General features: G+C 39.2%; 2 protein-coding genes across 10 annotated transcripts in view; both read left to right on the plus strand.

The window, feature by feature from the left end:
- The window catches only part of MYO5A (myosin VA), a 99,534-nt gene extending 91,706 nt beyond the window's left edge, over positions 1 to 7,828 (plus strand). For all 8 annotated transcript variants that reach the window (XM_085588732.1, XM_085588731.1, XM_085588733.1 and 5 more), the window contains 5 exons: positions 11 to 161; positions 1,027 to 1,309; positions 2,150 to 2,324; positions 3,635 to 3,715; positions 4,555 to 7,828. In XM_085588732.1, the coding sequence (XP_085444858.1) occupies positions 11 to 161; positions 1,027 to 1,309; positions 2,150 to 2,324; positions 3,635 to 3,715; positions 4,555 to 4,707 (843 nt within the window). In that variant the 3' untranslated portion in view covers positions 4,708 to 7,828. The remainder of the gene's footprint in view (positions 1 to 10; positions 162 to 1,026; positions 1,310 to 2,149; positions 2,325 to 3,634; positions 3,716 to 4,554) is intronic.
- A 731-nt stretch (positions 7,829 to 8,559) lies between these two features.
- The window catches only part of MYO5C (myosin VC), a 33,366-nt gene continuing 25,260 nt past the window's right edge, over positions 8,560 to 16,665 (plus strand). Inside the window, exons 1-9 of one of the 2 annotated variants that reach the window (XM_021537438.3) lie at positions 8,560 to 8,707; positions 11,478 to 11,588; positions 12,433 to 12,598; positions 12,915 to 13,059; positions 13,461 to 13,617; positions 14,139 to 14,282; positions 15,171 to 15,252; positions 15,838 to 15,945; positions 16,473 to 16,579. In XM_021537438.3, coding sequence (XP_021393113.3) covers positions 8,681 to 8,707; positions 11,478 to 11,588; positions 12,433 to 12,598; positions 12,915 to 13,059; positions 13,461 to 13,617; positions 14,139 to 14,282; positions 15,171 to 15,252; positions 15,838 to 15,945; positions 16,473 to 16,579 — 1,047 coding nt within the window. In that variant the 5' untranslated portion in view covers positions 8,560 to 8,680. The other variant, XM_085588740.1, reaches the window with a different exon arrangement.

Raw genomic sequence — 16,665 nt, forward strand, 5'->3', positions numbered from 1 at the left:
ACAAATGCAGGGATTTATGAAGCATAATACACCTCGTCAAAATGAACACTGCCTCACTAATTTTGATTTAGCTGAATACAGACAAGTACTGAGTGATTTGGCTATTCAGATCTACCAGCAACTTGTCCGAGTGTTGGAAAATATTCTGCAACCAATGATCGGTAAGGCAAAGTTGAATTCCTTAAAATTCACAGCATAGTACCAAAATGAAAATTGTGATGGTGGTGTAGTAGATGTATCTTGTATTTCTTCTTAAACAGTAGAGATTCATTAATAGTTCTTATGGTATTCTCTTTAGAGATGATACAGACTGTTCTGGACAGATTGGATTAGAGGAAAAACTAAACTGTGACTGGTTCTTTTGGCAGTGCCAGAATAAATTGGTATACCTTACTCATGCTTGTCATAAATCAAGCATTTGCAGGAAGAAGCTGTCAGGACATTCTGATATTTGTTGCCCTGTCTGTTGGGAAATATCCCATGGAAAAAATAGACTTTAATTACATGAGAACTCTTAACTGAAATTAATACAGAAAAATTGTTTAGTTGTTGTTATTGACAGCAGCGAGGAATTAAATCACAAGCAGTGATAAAACTAACATTCAGAGAGGGTTTTTTTTCATTAAGAATACTTTTCATGTTCTCTTCAGACAGTACTCCCACAGAAATTTTCGTGATGCTTTCCAATCACAACATTTAAAAGAATGGAACAGCTCTCAGTTTGCTGATTCTGCTGCTCATGTGACCCCAGGAGGAAAAAAGTACTTCCCTGAGCTAGATTCAGACTGTCCTTTTAAACACACATGCTGGATTCTTTGTAAAAACCCTGTGAACTTAGATTTTGCCAAGCATAACGGGACGCACATTTTCTGGAAATCATGGTAAACTGTGGCTAGCAGGAAGCCCAGCCTGCTCTCCCTGCTTTGCTGTCTTGCCCAACATTCTTGTGTGTGAGCAGTTGTCAGTCATTACAATAATGTGTCAATCAAATGCAGTTTCAGTTTCAATAGTGTCAATCAAATGCAGTTTCAGGGATGCTGGAGCACGAGACCATCCAAGGTGTGTCAGGGGTGAAGCCAACAGGGCTGCGGAAGAGAACGTCCAGCATCGCCGATGAGGGCACCTACACCTTGGACTCCATCATCCGGCAGCTGAACTCCTTCCACTCGGTGATGTGCCAGCATGGCATGGACCCAGAGCTGATCAAGCAGGTGGTCAAGCAGATGTTCTACATCATCGGGGCCGTAACGCTCAATAACCTCCTCCTGCGCAAGGACATGTGCTCCTGGAGCAAAGGAATGCAGATAAGGTGGGCAGCTTCTTACACTTCTCTCAAATGCACTGCTGGAAATCTTATTGGACTCTTGACATTGCTGAGTATCATTTTGATGGAGCTGCAGATATCTGGAATGTCTGTCTTTCCACACACAAACAGATGACGTTGAACTGATTTGGTGAAATTCGGTTAAAAACAGCTTAGTTGACTTTGGCCAAATCCTACCTGACATTCAAGGAAATGTAGAAGCAAACCAAACAGTGTTTCATTATCAAGTGGGAATCAGCTGTAGAGCTGTAGGTGAAATGTTGATAATTGCTTCCTCAGCTTTTAGAGAAGAATAGCAGACATACCTGCTGCTTTTATTTGTACACTGGTGGTGCAGTGGATTTGTCTACACTAGTTTGCTGCATCCTGAGGTAAAGACACCTGAATAATCTCCTCCATTTCACATCACTTGTGAAATGGACTTTACTTGCATATGTCAGGAAATTTAGCCAGGGCATTCCAGTCCCTCGAGTTACATCCCAGAGCCTCACTGTACTTTAACATGGGCAAAATCTCATTTGCCTTTCTTCTTATCACATTTGTGCAATTAATAGGAACAGAAACAAATGGGAAAGACTAGTCAGTGGAAATCTTTGTTTCTTACAAAGAAAATTTTTCTTTCTAATCCATAGTTTCTAACTGTTATGAAAGTCAAAATCCCTGCCTTGGAAGAAAATCCCTTCTATTGGAAGAAAACAGTGTGAAGACAAAATAACAAAACACATAAGGACAAAGAAGCAGCACTGGGAAAGAGAAATTGCACATGCTTTCCCTTTATCCGTAATCAAGCATTAATGTTCTTGATGCTCTTACCTCTTTGTACAGGTACAATGTGAGTCAACTGGAAGAATGGCTACGTGATAAAAATTTGATGAATAGTGGGGCTAAGGAAACCCTGGAACCCCTCATCCAGGCTGCACAGTTGTTGCAAGTAAAAAAGAAAACGGATGAAGATGCAGAAGCCATATGTTCAATGTGCAATGCACTGACTACTGCCCAGGTGAGCAAATCCTCATTGTCTTCCTGTCCCTCCTGAGCAGCTTTCTGCCCCGTTGGTGTTTGCTATTCCTGCCAGCACTGCTGTCACACATGAATTGCAGGTTTCTTACTTTGTTTTGCTTTTAAGTGGGAGGGGTGAAAAAAGGACCAGACCCTTTGAGTCTGATGTTTGAGATAAGTTTTGAACAAATGAGAGGAAGCTCAATAGATTGTGCAGGGTGCAGTGCTGTACACAGGCTCTCAGTTTTTGGAAATCCTTAGAGAAAAGTCTTCATTCAAAGACATCTCTGTACTCCAGACAGCTCTGCCTAGGGTAGTAGGAATTGATCTTTCTGCCATCAGAGTTGGTATCCAGCCAAGTTGATGGAGAATTCAAACAGAGCTGTTGTCTGAGAGTCTGCGAATAGGAATGTGAAGTTACTGTACCCATTAGCCTCAAAGGCTGAACCAAGTAGGTCTCAGTAAACAGACTCCTATTTATGAAAGCTCAGATTTTGTACAGATATGTTTCACTTCTTTTTCAAATAATGCTACATTTGCATAGAGCTTGTACAGGAATAAAGGGACTCAAGCATCTTTTATGCTTACTGAACAATTCTCACCAGGAAAAGGAAGAAATTTCCCTGTTTCTTTCACAGTTGTGTCAGCACTAGCAATTGCATTAATAAAGCCATTTTGATTTGTTAATTCATATTACTGCAAAATCACTTAGTTTTCTACTGAATAAGAAGTTAGAATTCCATGTTCTGTGTTTTAACTTTTTAACAAAATGTTTTGGTTTTTTAACAAAGGAAATGAAAAAAAAAACCCAAAGAGTTTTAATAGGTTTTACAAGTTTCACCCATATTATCATTTAAAGCCTTTGTTATGTAATTCTTTGGTGGTTTTAGCCCTGTTTTTTGAGGAATAGCTCACTCTCTTGAAAAACAGAAAAGTTGTAAGACTACAGGAGGTCATGACTACAGGGTAAAAATTAGGGTGAGAAATACATGATGGTTTTGGGGGTGGGTAGGAAAATAATCAGTTACTTATGTTTTTTTTCCATCATTTGGTATTTTTATCACATATGTAGAAATTTAGAGTTTCTACCTCCAAAGTGCATATATTCTGAAGGAAGCAGTCACTTAATATAGCATTGAGCAGGGTGATGGAATTCTGCATTAATCAATAACACAGAAAAATAACAGATACTTTAAAATAATTTTCTTTTTTTTAAATAGCTGATTTTAAAATTATATTATTAGTAATTATGGAACGCATCTGTTGATTGAGCAGTAACATGAACCTGAAAGTGATTGTTCTTCTTCACAGATTGTAAAAGTTCTGAATTTGTATACTCCAGTTAATGAGTTTGAAGAGAGAGTCTTGGTGTCCTTTATACGTACAATACAGGTATGTCTATCTTTTCATCAAAAACCACTTGACTGTTTCCAAGAAAACCTCTTGGATCAGCCAGAATTGTTTGTATCCTGAAATACATTCAGGAAAATTAAACTCAGCTCTTTAGCTATCATAGTTTAACAGCATTGAAAAGGTAATGTCAGCCTTAAAATGTAAGCAGTCAGAAGTTCCTGCCTCCAGACTTACACAAAAGTGTTAGTTTCCCTGTCAGTACGTATGAGGTTTTCAGGTGAGAGGTTTTTGTGCTTATTCATCTTTGTGTGACAACTTGTATGACAACTTTTCAAGCACTAAGATTTAGATATGCAAATTTACTCAGACCTGTGTCTGCATGTGAAGCTCTGTGCTTTGAAAATTGAGGCCTATATCTGTACCAAAATTCTTAATTTACCCCTTCTATTTTTGTATATATTGGTGAAAACGAAAAGTTTTGAAAACTCCAAAGAGAAGCAAAGTAGAGCAAAATTAAAGAAAAGTGAACTTCCTGATCTATAAGAAATTGAATTACAAGATAAGTAAGATAAGGGAGATTGGGAAGGTAGAACTGAGATAAAGCTGTAATTCCACTTATTGAAAAGATGGTTACTAAATACTGGGCAAAAATCTTCCTTTTGCAGGGAATCTAAGTATTCCCAGATTGCACTGTAAGGGGGAGATGTGCAGAACTGAAGCAGATCAAAGTAACTACAGTTTAAAGTCACAGTTGGTGAAAATGTGTCAGCTCAGGTTAGCAGAGTGTGTTTGCACACACGTCTGTAAGCACAGGTCAGATTTCTGAGGTGATTGTTACCAGCTGGCTAGATGCTGACATCACTTTCCTATCTTTGCAGGTGCGTCTGCGAGACAGGAAGGACTCTCCTCAGCTGCTCATGGATGCCAAACACATCTTCCCTGTTACTTTCCCATTTAATCCATCCTCTCTGGCTTTAGAAACCATTCAGATCCCAGCCAGCTTGGGCCTGGGCTTCATATCACGTGTCTGATCCCAAGGATGTCCTGTCAGTGTTAGATGGAGAACCAGTTGCCTGTATCTGTACCTGTTAAAACATAGTGAGCCACTAAACCCATGTTTTCTGAACAAAAGCCCAGATGTGTAGTTCAGGTAGCTGGGAAACTGCACAGCAGCACCACAGGCTGAACGCTCATAGAAAGATGTCACTGCATTGATGAGGACATCACTGATTCACACGTGTCCAGAGTATGGAAATCGGGCTTGGACAAAAATTGTGTCTTCGGCTGTCTAGGGACATTTTTAGATCTTTAGTAACATATTTAAATAGTGTCAATTAAAATCCATATGTAATCTTCTCAGAGGTGGGGACCAATAGGGACAGTCACAGTCCTGGACATGGAAATCTTGAAAGTAAGGCATTTTGTAGTAGAATATGCGGTCACGTGGGAGCCTGTTACATTTAATTTGTAAAAACTGAATGGAAAAACACAAACTGGCAATATATAAAGTTATTTCTTAAGCCACTTCCTCATTTATGTCAGTTTGACATAAATTGTAGTGATAAGTCCTATAGCTCACTATATGCTCTAACTTAGGTGTTTATTTGTTAGAACTGTGGTTTACCAAGCAAACTAAACTGCTGCTGCATATTCTGTTGTTTTAAATGTATGACAGTATCATACTAAGCACTAAAAATAAGACACTTCATATTTTGTTGTCAACCTTATTTACAGTCTGTTGCAGTCTGTTATTTTAACTGGATTTTTGCACATTTTATCAAGTAACACCTATAGAGGAAAATGGTAACTAAGCACAAGTAGCACACTGGAAATTACACGTTCAGTTATTTTAAAAAGTAGTTAGCTAAAAATACTGAATCTTGAACAAACGATCAGAAGTCAGTAATGGTTTTAGTATTTATTTAGGTTATAGAGTCTGTCTAATGTTGTTCTTTGTTTGTAGACCCCAGAGATGACAATGTGTATTTTAAGTATGATCTCTTGGTTTTTTGCCACTTAAAAAAAAAATAACAACAGAGAAAAGTCTTCTTTCACACTGGAATATGAGAGGAAAAACTTTATTAGAAAATTTATGCAGTAGCCCAAGGCTCTCATTCTTAGAAAGGTTGACTAACAAGAAAGTTAAGCAGGTTTTGACTACGATGCTGTCACTTGACTATGATTCATGCTGATTTAATGGTTGGAAATCAGAGTGCATAATGAGAAACTGAGGTATTTTGAATGTTGCACATTTTACTGGAAAGATTTTTCTGTCTCACACATCTTGGATCTCCTATTTAAAACTCACATTTCACAATGTGAGGCATAAGCGTGGAAGCCTCGCCTAAGGTTCCAGTTCTGTGGTGTATGGCTCAAAGATACATGTAAAAATAAAGCCACACACGTTGCTCACTTGCGTTGTGCAATATTTTTAATGTATTATAATAATATGCATCTTGGTGTTAACATTAATTTATTTTACAATATTGATAAATAACCTAGAGGTACACTATTAGACTGTTTGGTGCTCCTCTGTTTGCCTGCAAATTCACAGAGAAAATATTTGCTGTTAAGCAGACTGAGACATTTCAGTTTTGTTTTACTTGAAAGGCAGACACGCTGTTTGTATGATTGCTAAAATTGGAAATAAAGAAAACATAAACTTTCTCAGTATCATTTTGAGATGCTCTTTGTATTGAAATGGCCCATATTACATTTGATGGATCATGTCAGTACTTCCAAGAATTTATACTGCATTGTAAAAAGGCTCTGAATTATCTTTGCTAAATGATTTAGGTTTTCCTCTACACCATATACCAAACACTCCTTTTGCAAACATTACTTGATTTCTGCAATTCTGGCTGCTGTGAAGTGGCTCCAAATAAGGTGTAAGGTCGTTTTCAGACTGTCAGGTACTGTACTTGTGAGTATGTAATGGCAAAGCCTTCGCATCCAGTAACAGGGTTAGGAAAGAAAACACATGAGAACATGCTGACCTCCCAGGTTTTTTTCTCCTATTGAAAAACAAACAATTGGCATTACAGTATGTTCATACTCTAGATCAGGAAATTTATCTACTACTTAAGCGTTAGTGTTTAAAATGTATGCCTAAATGTATTTTTGTTTATTTTTGAAGTTTGTTTACCTGTAAAAAGCCTTATTGTATTGTTTACTTTAAAAAGTAGTGTCTAGTAAATTATAGATATCATCCTTAAACTCAGTGGTTTGACTGGTATTACTTTTATATCACATTAAAAGTATATGCTGCTTGACATGTTTTAAAGGAAAATATTTTTGAGTTGGAATAGATGTGTAGTTGGTAATTAATCTAACATTTTACATGACAGTATTTTACATGCACTTTTCAGAAATAAAATTTTAGTGTGAGTGTATAATATAACTTTCACCATAGGACTAAAATCTCTTTAACCATGGAATATAATGCAGAATTATTTTAAAATTTTTTTTCCTTTGAATCATTGTTATGCTCTTTTAATGTGGACATATCTTTTATATTTTAATTTATTATCTATTGAGATGATAGATTTTATCAGATGCTGGAAAAATACTTGTCAATGACCCCTTGGAAATATATACAGTTGTTCTACAGATTTTGCACAATAATTACCTCATTCAGTTTGGTGTATTTTTATTCCAGTGATCATTTTATTCTGATATTTAGGGCAGTCTTCTGTCCAAATTTAAAAAAATTGCTTCTCACGCTTCAAACTTGGATGGAACATAAAAGTGCTTAAGTCAGTTAATCTATTACAGGAAAAAGTAACATCAGGTTCATTAAAAGTGGGTTAATATGCAGCAACATTTGTTCCCAACTTGGAAACACCAGCAATTGCAATTTGAAGGTCTATATGTAATTTATGATTTAAACTGAACACATTTCAAAAACCATACTAAAACTATGAGTAAACACTTGGGTTTTTTAAGATGCTGATACTTCATGCGATGAGCCTATAAACATAGGTTTTCACTTGATGCCACTACAGTACATAGATGAAAAACAAAACATTGTCAGAATTACATGAGCTCTGATCTGTTGTAGTGTCTGATGTTGTACTTAGTAAATGTATGCATCATAAAAGCTGTAGCCTAATAGCTATCACTGGAAAATGTCCAAATAAAAGTACAACTGTACAGTTTGTTTCAGGGTTTTTTTGGTTGGTTGGTGGCTCGTGAGCTGTGTGCTGGCATGGACCCCAGATGGTCACAGGGTTCCCTCTGCCTCCATCGCAGGCTTGGTGTTGACTGCCAAGGGAGTTGGTTAAAATCTGAGGATGTGTAAATACACACCCAGATAGCAGCAGTGCACTATAAACTGCTGTGCTTATGGGAGAATTCTTTGTTCAACATAACCCACTTCTGGTTAGGGTGTTTTGACGTACAGTTCCTGAAATAAAATTTGAGTATCTGCACTAAAACATTCACTTGTGTGCTATGAAAGCTCCCTGTGTCAGGTGGGGAGAGAGGGCTGGTGGGTCTTGGCATGTATCCACCTGCTAAAACACAGCTCTGTGGTTATTCAAGTCTTCTTCCTCATAAAGGATATTCAACTGTAGCACCTGTTAGTGCTTTAAAACTACTAAATGCACTCAGAGTTTTTCATTTGTATCTTATTCAGAGCTTGTCATAGAAATTCCTTTGCAGCACTTTGTAGGGAGGTGATTAATGTTTCTGTCGGTTTTCTCCTCTGTGTCAGAACTGCTTCCAGGGGACCCTCTGGCAGCCGCAGTGTCCATCACTCGCTCCCTAAAGGTGTGTGCGAGGTGCCAGGACGGTGACTGGGAGCACGCCCCGGCTCGGCTGGACGGACAGAGCCGGGATCCAGCTGGCCGTGAGGCTGCCCCGGGCTCGCCGGGCGGGCAGCGGGGCCGGGCCGGGCCGGGGCCGCTCCCCACGCCCCGGGGCGGGGTTCGGGCCGGACCGCGGCACCTGCGGGACCTGCGGCGGCTCTGCGGAGCCTCGTCCGCACCGCCGCGGCTGTGCCCCATGGCGCTGGCCGAGCTCTACACGCAGGTGAGCGGGGCTGGGGAAGGGCTGAGGGCAAGGGGCCGTGCGGGCTCCGCCGGAGCGGGGCTGGGAATGGGAATGGGAATGGGAATGGGAATGGGAATGGGAATGGCCGGGCCGTGCGGGCTCCGCCGGAGCGCTTCGTGCACCCGCGGGCGGCGGGCACAGCGCCCAGCGCGGAGCCGCCCGTGCGGGACACCGCACCACAGGGCACCGTGGGGAGACGCTTCTTTTAGAGGAAAACTCTCCTTTTGCGAGACTCTCGGCCTCTGGGAGCAGGTCTCGCTGTTCCAGCCAGCGATTAGGCACCGTGAAGGTGTAACTGCCCTTCCCTGGGCGCTCCGGGCTCGCAGTGCTGCGCTTTCTGTTGGGCAAATATTGAATGTGTGCGGCAGAGCTTGGCCCTAAAGCAAAGATTCTTCCTCCTTCAGCGCCTGCTGAAACTTTCGCACAACTTTTCCCTTTTCTCCTGTAGTCACCAGAGTGTTGTGACGTATCGTTTGTTTGCTTAGCATTAAATAACAAAACCAACAGGGATATGTCGGGGTTTAATAAGCCTGTCCCTGATCTATCGCAGCGGCAGCTGCTCCCACCGAGCCTGGTGCTGCAGGGCTGGTGGCTCGCAGCCGCTGCAGGAGCGAGCGCGGCTTTCCCAGGAATGCTGCACAGGTGAGGGGGGAAGGAGCGCGGCTGTAACCCGACACGGAAATGAGCAAACTCCCGCCTGTTTACCTGCGAGGCAGGGTTTGGAGACAGCCAGCTCTCCAGGCTGGGTGCGTTTGCCAATGGAGGCTCCTGCAACTCCAGGGGCCATTCCTGAAGAATCAGTGCTTTTATCACATTCTTCTCCCTCCCTTTCTCGTCCTTGACCTAGTGCAATTCATTTTCTTGCATGGGAACACACTGTGTGCCCCTGAGGCTGTTTGGTGGTGATATTCTAAATCACAAAGCCAACAAAGAATTCAATTTAACAAGCACTTTTTGTAAGCCAAGAGGAAATCAGCATAGTGTAGGAATGATACAAATAACAATTTATAGTTGGATAAACATGGAAAACTCAAATGTGAAGCTAATTTAGCCATGTCTTTCATGTGGCTATTAAATAGATACTTGAGGAGATGGGCCTTTGTCCCCTTGGTCAGAGAGGTGAAAACATTGCCGTTACAGTTGTTTGGGATTGTTTAGAAAATGTCTTTGTGATTTTGGATATTGTGTAAAGAAATGCCATCGTGCTGAAAGCAGAGAGATGTCATGGAAGCAGCTGAGGTTTCCATGGTTGTTCAGCCCCTGATGAGAACCAGGTTGGTGTGTGGCTCACTAGAAGGGTCAATGCCTGTCCTTAGAGATACTGAAAACTCAGCTGGAGAAGTCACTGAGCAGCACAGGCTAACTCACAGGACGTTCTTGTGCAAGTCCTTCCTACCCAAAATTGTTTGGTGTTGATTCTTGGGGTTAGAATTAAGGAAGCTACAGCTGTGCAGTGCAGTTTGCAGGGACCTCTGTAGGCACCACGATGGTTCAGTGGGGTTCTTGGGGCAGAGACTCTCATGTCCTGAGGATATACTGGAGCTTCCAAAGCTTCTTCCAAACTGGAGAGGAAAATATTGTTTGTGCCAAAACCAACAGTTGCAGCACCAGAACAGAAGGGAATACAAGTCCTCAGGGGTTCTGTGGGTCTGCTCACACTCCATGAAATGGTGACTAATGTTAATTTTTCAAGTAAGCAGCTGCAGCAGTTCTCACAGGTTTATTTAAACAGCTTGTTTCAACTGACCATGAATATAGCTAGGGAGGGAATTAAGGGAAGGGCTCTGGCTATCAAAACAGAAAGATGCTGGAAGAGTATACATTATAGTTTCTTGCATGAGTAGGGACAACAATGTTATTTTGTCAAACCCTGTCAGGATGAGAAGGACACACTCCACATCAGTAAAGTAATTCCCTACTGACTGAGGTTTCCAGTTGTGTTATGTCCTTTTAAGGAATGCTGTTTCCCATAGCTTCTCAGGCAGAGCATTTAAAGAAGTTGCTTTTGCTTCTGCATTTTAACTTCAGCATAGAAGAACTAAATGGTTCAAACAGCATAACTTACATTCAAATATCTGTGCTTCAGTAGGTTAGAGAGACCTTGCTGGGATGGAGCTAAAGTATGCCAGTTGATTGCTTGTAAAGAAAGAAACGAGCCAGTAGTCTTTGAAGTTTGTCCTAGAGCAGGGAAAGATGTTTGGAGGTTGCACTTCAGTCCTGTTAAAAGAAAGGGAACTGTGCAGTCTTTCTTAGGTATGACAATGTGCCTATGGCAAAATGCATTCTGAGTTCAGTGTCTATACTTGGATTCAGGGAAGTGATTGTCTATTCCTGATTGTCTGAATTCTGGTAGTGAGATGCTTTCTCTGGTTCTTGCTTATTTGAACCCTCTTAGAAACAAGGTCTCTCCCTTAAGTGTATTTTATTCTTTGTTCAGTGTTAGAGGATTTGAAGAGCCTGGCAAAAGTCTGGCCCTTGCTCACCTTCCTGCATGCTGTGTTGTTCTGCAGACTCTGCTCTGAACAGGAGCAGAATATGCATGTCTGAAATTAATGAGTCTGCTTTCTTTTTTTATTCTTTCATAAAAAATAACAAAACCACAAAAAACATATCCTGCTGTATAAAGCTAATAATAGTCCCCAAAAGTCCTGGAATAGGATTGCACTTGATGTTTGAAAGGTATTTTTTCATGCTAGCCTGGTATTACAATAGTAGCTAAGCTAACAATTGTCTTGTTTTTCTGTTACAGTACAATAGGGTTTGGATCCCTGATAATGAAGAAGTTTGGCAGTCTGCAGAAATCACAAAAAACTACAAAGCTGGAGACCGTTTTCTCCATGTGCAATTAGAGGATGGAACTGTAAGGAGAAAAGCCTGAATTATTGTGGGGTTTGCTGAGATATGTTTATGTAGCAACAGAGCACTCACCATTATGGAATCTAAACATGTACACATTTTCCTTTTTCATCATATTGAAATTGGTACAGTACACATCTGCTGCCCAAAAATATGAGGAGTGCAATTCCAGTGTCTGTGTACATTAGTATGGAGAACATACGTTAAAGATTGCTTTGGAGACAAGCCCTGAAACTCATCCTAAACTGAAGTGAAAATCAGAAGTGCAGGACAGGCATAGTTCTCTCTCACAGAGCCTGTTCTTGCTTCTTTTCTTGGTTTGTGTAAGATTGTTAATTTTAGTATCCAAGTTCTTTACAGATTTAATACTTGGAAAGCATTTCTGGTTTTCTGCATTCTTGTTCCATAAAGATAAATATTAAAGGTATGATTAAATTGATTTGTTGAAAGAAACAGAAGTGAGTTTTAAACTTTCTGTAAAGAAAACTGAGGTGTTGCAAGTAAGGATAGTTACAGAGGTGACTTGAATTCTGACCAGGTCTTTACTTTCATTCAGTTGCAGCTGTTCTATTATTCTCATCTGTACTTGAAATATTCCTGTTTTTAGAGAGCTAAATGTGTCCCAGTTTTACAGATTTCAATACAAAATATTGTAAATAAAAATAATTAGTTTTTCATAAGCAACAAACAGCTCCAATTCCCCCAAGTTCGGGGGATGTATAGAATCAATGAAATAGAAATAGTTGATAGAGGGCTCCATCAACTCTATAACTTCATGTAAAGGTAGAAGATTTGTATTTATGCAAACATAATGCATTTTATGACATTTCAATGTTTTTTGTTAACAGGAGCTGAGTCACCCTGTTGATCCAGCTGCTTTGCCTCCACTACGAAATCCTGACATACTTGTTGGTGAAAATGATCTCACTGCACTCAGTTATCTGCATGAACCAGCTGTTCTACACAATCTTAAAATTCGTTTTGTGGAGTCTAAACTTATCTACACATATAGTGGTAAACTAAATTAAATTATTAATTTTTTAAAAATTATTTTAAAGTATTAATATTATAGTACAAAATAAATAAAAGTATCAATATATAAAGGTATTAATATTGATTCAGTTTGCAACATGATGTATGTAATGTTTTCCTGAAGCATATTTTAACTCATGTTAACTGGTTTTATATATCAGTATAGACTTGTTTGTTCATCAGCATCTTCTACCTAGAAAATATTGCTTCTTTGTATTCTTTCAGCTGTTGATGCCAAAACCAGGCATTTTGTATAACTAACCTGTGGTTTATTTTTGTTTTGTACACTTGGCTGTAGGGATAATTCTGGTTGCAATAAACCCCTATAAGCAGCTGCCCATATATGGAGATGCCATTATCCATGCATATAGTGGGCAAAACATGGGGGACATGGATCCACACATATTTGCTGTGGCAGAAGAGGCATACAAGCAAATGGCAAGGTTCAGTATGTTATTTAATGTCCATAAATAATACTTGAAGTCTGGTGGCAGTCAGTGTTAATTGTCATTTAATTTTACTGTGTAGGTGCCACTGGCTTTTAGGAATACCTTTGAACATGTAGCCTAATTAGAGGAGAAGGAATTCCTTAACCAACTGAGGAATTTCTAGAACTGTTTTCATTCTTGATGAGGGTTAAAACACTGACTTAGTGAATAGTAGTGACTTCAACCTAGAAGTTACAGCTGAAGAGGAGAAAGAGAAGAATAGATGTAAGGTGGAACTGATGTATGAGACTGGGGCACAGCTGTGATTTCAAACATTGTTTCATATGTGTAATTCCTACATTTATACATGCCCTTTAGACATGTCTGACATAAACTGTCTGATTATTTGGTTTTAGAAATAACAAAAATCAGTCTATTATAGTCAGTGGAGAATCAGGAGCTGGAAAGACTGTGTCTGCAAGGTACACTATGAGATACTTTGCCACTGTGAGTAAGTCAAGCAGCAATGCACATGTGGAGGACAAAGTTCTGGCATCCAATCCAATAACCGAGGTGAGTTTGGGAGAGTGTCTGTCAAGTCTGTACTCATCAAGGGAAGATTCTGAGAACTTCTGGGAAATTTTGTTTGAAATCTTTAGGGATGCTTCATCTTTCTGAGTTGGATACTTAAATTTGAATTTCAGCCTTTGAATATTACTGATGGAAAGAGGTGGTCAGCCTCAGGAGCACCTGGTCCTGTCTGATTTACCAGTGGCCCTTTGGAGGTGGTGGTTTGCCTAATTAGATGATGATGTAACAATACTGAACAAGTTGATTGGTTTTATTACTTGGACTCTTATGTTGGAAAAGTATACTTTGTCTAATCTTCAGTTTATGTAGCATTATGCTATTTGATTTGAGGCTTGTCTTCAATTTTGGGCCTCAAAGTACAATAACACAATTTAGTGCTTGATCAGAGATTGATTCCTGAGCACCTTTGATTTTAGAAACTTGTAGTTGTCTCAAGTTTTGACGAAGTTACTCTTATGAGAGATGTGAGTAAAGCAAGTTGTAAACATTTATAATTTTTGTAGGCTGTGGGCAATGCAAAAACCACACGGAATGATAACAGCAGTCGATTTGGAAAATACACTGAAATCAGTTTTGATCAGAGTTACCAAATCATTGGAGCTAACATGAGAACATACCTGCTTGAGAAATCCAGAGTTGTGTTTCAGGTGGGTAAAATAAAGCCTAAAATAGTCAATGTCACTATAGCTTCTGATGCACTATACTATTTCTGTATAGAAAATATTACGTGATGTTCTGAAGAGTGTATCTAATCAGCATTTGATTTATTTTTTAACAGAAGCTAATATTATTTATGATAAGTTACTTTATTCCATGTTCTTCCTTGTGTTAAGTGAAGAATACCTCTTAGGGACAATTCCCTGAAATAAGTGCAAATCTCAAACTTGTGGTTACAACAATAACAGAGACCAATTGTATCTGGAAATGAGCAGCATATACGGGGCAGAGAGTCTGGGAAAAAAAAAGCTGAAAATTTGTAAGGCCAAGACTTATTTCATGTGAGTCACTTCAATGTCATGGCTTATGATAATATACTAAAGAAGGTATTTAATTTTATAAAATGGTTTTTACAAAGGTTTCTTTTTTAGTAGTATTGTAACTTTTTAAGTACACTGAAAAATCCTTCTGTATATCTTCTGCCCTGAAGGATGGTTTGGAAATGGAGATTTTTTTGACTTCCCACAGAGCAGTGCTTCAGCTAACACTCCTACACATTTTTTTGTTACAGTATTTGATGGTTCTTCTTAGTAGATGGTTGTTCATGCTGAAGAAATTATTAACATCCTTGGGGAAAGAACTCTGTATATTGGCAGTGGAAATAAAGTTTACTTGAATGTATCACTTTCACAGCTGTTGCTAAGAGGTGCCATTTTAATAATCAGCAATTTCTTTTCTAACCTATGTTACAGCAGAATTTAACCTTCAGTTAAATTATATTTTAAAATAGTGTTGAATATCAAGTTTTTTTTCAGTTTTTTTCTTCATTTTGTTGTTAATTTTTTTTCTGTGGTGTTACTCTTTGTTTTATTTTACAGTCAGAAAATGAAAGGAACTACCATATATTTTATCAGTTGTGTGCATCTGCTATGCAGCCTGAATATGAACATCTTAAATTGGGTAGGTCTCAAGAAAATAACTTGCTCTTCACTTTTTGCAGTGCAGCATTTTATGGCTGGGTTTTCAAGTGCTAGGATGTTTAGTGCATTACACCATAAATCTCACAGCCTTAAAACAGGACCTGTGTTTTTAAGTCACTTAGCTGTTAATCCTGCTGGTTTTGAACTTGGCAGCAAATCCCTGGAAGCTCAAATAGTGCACAATCAAGTACCTCGGTGTCTTTGGAAATCTTAGTCTCATCCTTTCTGTAGTGACAGATGCTATAACAGCTTAGGGACTTGATTCATTTATTTACAGAGAAGCTGGAAGAAGCAGAATTTAGGTGTATGTTTGCACAGTCTCCATTCCAATTTGTTTATAAGATGGATATTAAGATTTCTAAGAATTATGAATACTGACCTGTGTCAGCTTAACTGAGTTGAGTACATGGATTTCCCTCAAACAAAAAAGAGGACCTCCATCTTGTCACTGAAACATTGTCATCTGACAGCATCTTAATTTTTTTTGTGTTACAAAAGTTTTAAGAAGTGGCTCTCCCTAGTCCCTAACTTTTGTAGAATTACAAGATTTGCTTCTTTTCTACAGGAAGTGCAGAAGAATTTAACTACACACGAATGGGTGGCAGCACTGTAATAGAGGGGGTTGATGACAGAGCAAATATGGTGGAGACTCAGAAGACATTTGCCTTACTGGGTAAATTCTTGGGGGTACATTTGCAGTTGATTTTTTTTCCCCTGAAATGGGCAAAGGTGGATTGTTTCTGAAATATCCAAAATGTTAGTAGAAATTACCAAAATAGTTTTTTTCATAGCTTGTCCATTGTGGTGTTGGTCTGTTTGCTAAGTGCTGGGCAGGAGCAATTAGCAATTAACTGGTGTTAATTGCTACTGGTCAGAAGCATTGAGGGCTGGAGTCTTCTTGGCCCATAAGTGAACATGCTGTGACAGAAGTGGAATTGGAAGCTTCTTTGCCCCTGTAAAAGCTTATGTAAAAGCTAAATCAGACTTGAGCTGGCACCTGGGGACGTAAAGGAACTTATGCCCAATCTATCATCAGATCAGACAGGCAGAAAATTGGCAGAACCAAGGATTTGCATCCTACTCTGCAGAGATGCTGTACAATTCTTGGCTGCACAACAAAGCAAGTAACCCAGCATTGTTCTGGTTTAAGTAATTGTGCTGTTTCTGCTTATTTCAAATAATCAAGGAATGTTTTTTTAGGTCTGAAGGGGGATTTTCAGATGGATGTTTTTAAAATGCTGGCAGCAATCCTGCACTTGGGCAATGTGGAAGTAGCAGCTGTTGGAGATGAAAGATCATCCATCAGTGTAAGGAAGTAGCTTATTCAGATACCAACATTTTCTATTCTATTTTATGCCAGAAGTGCTTTAGCAATAGTTTTTCTCCTATCTGG

Source organism: Lonchura striata, chromosome 10, assembly GCF_050655825.1.
Source record: "Lonchura striata isolate lonStrDom1 chromosome 10, ASM5065582v1, whole genome shotgun sequence".
Taxonomy (NCBI): domain Eukaryota; kingdom Metazoa; phylum Chordata; class Aves; order Passeriformes; family Estrildidae; genus Lonchura; species Lonchura striata.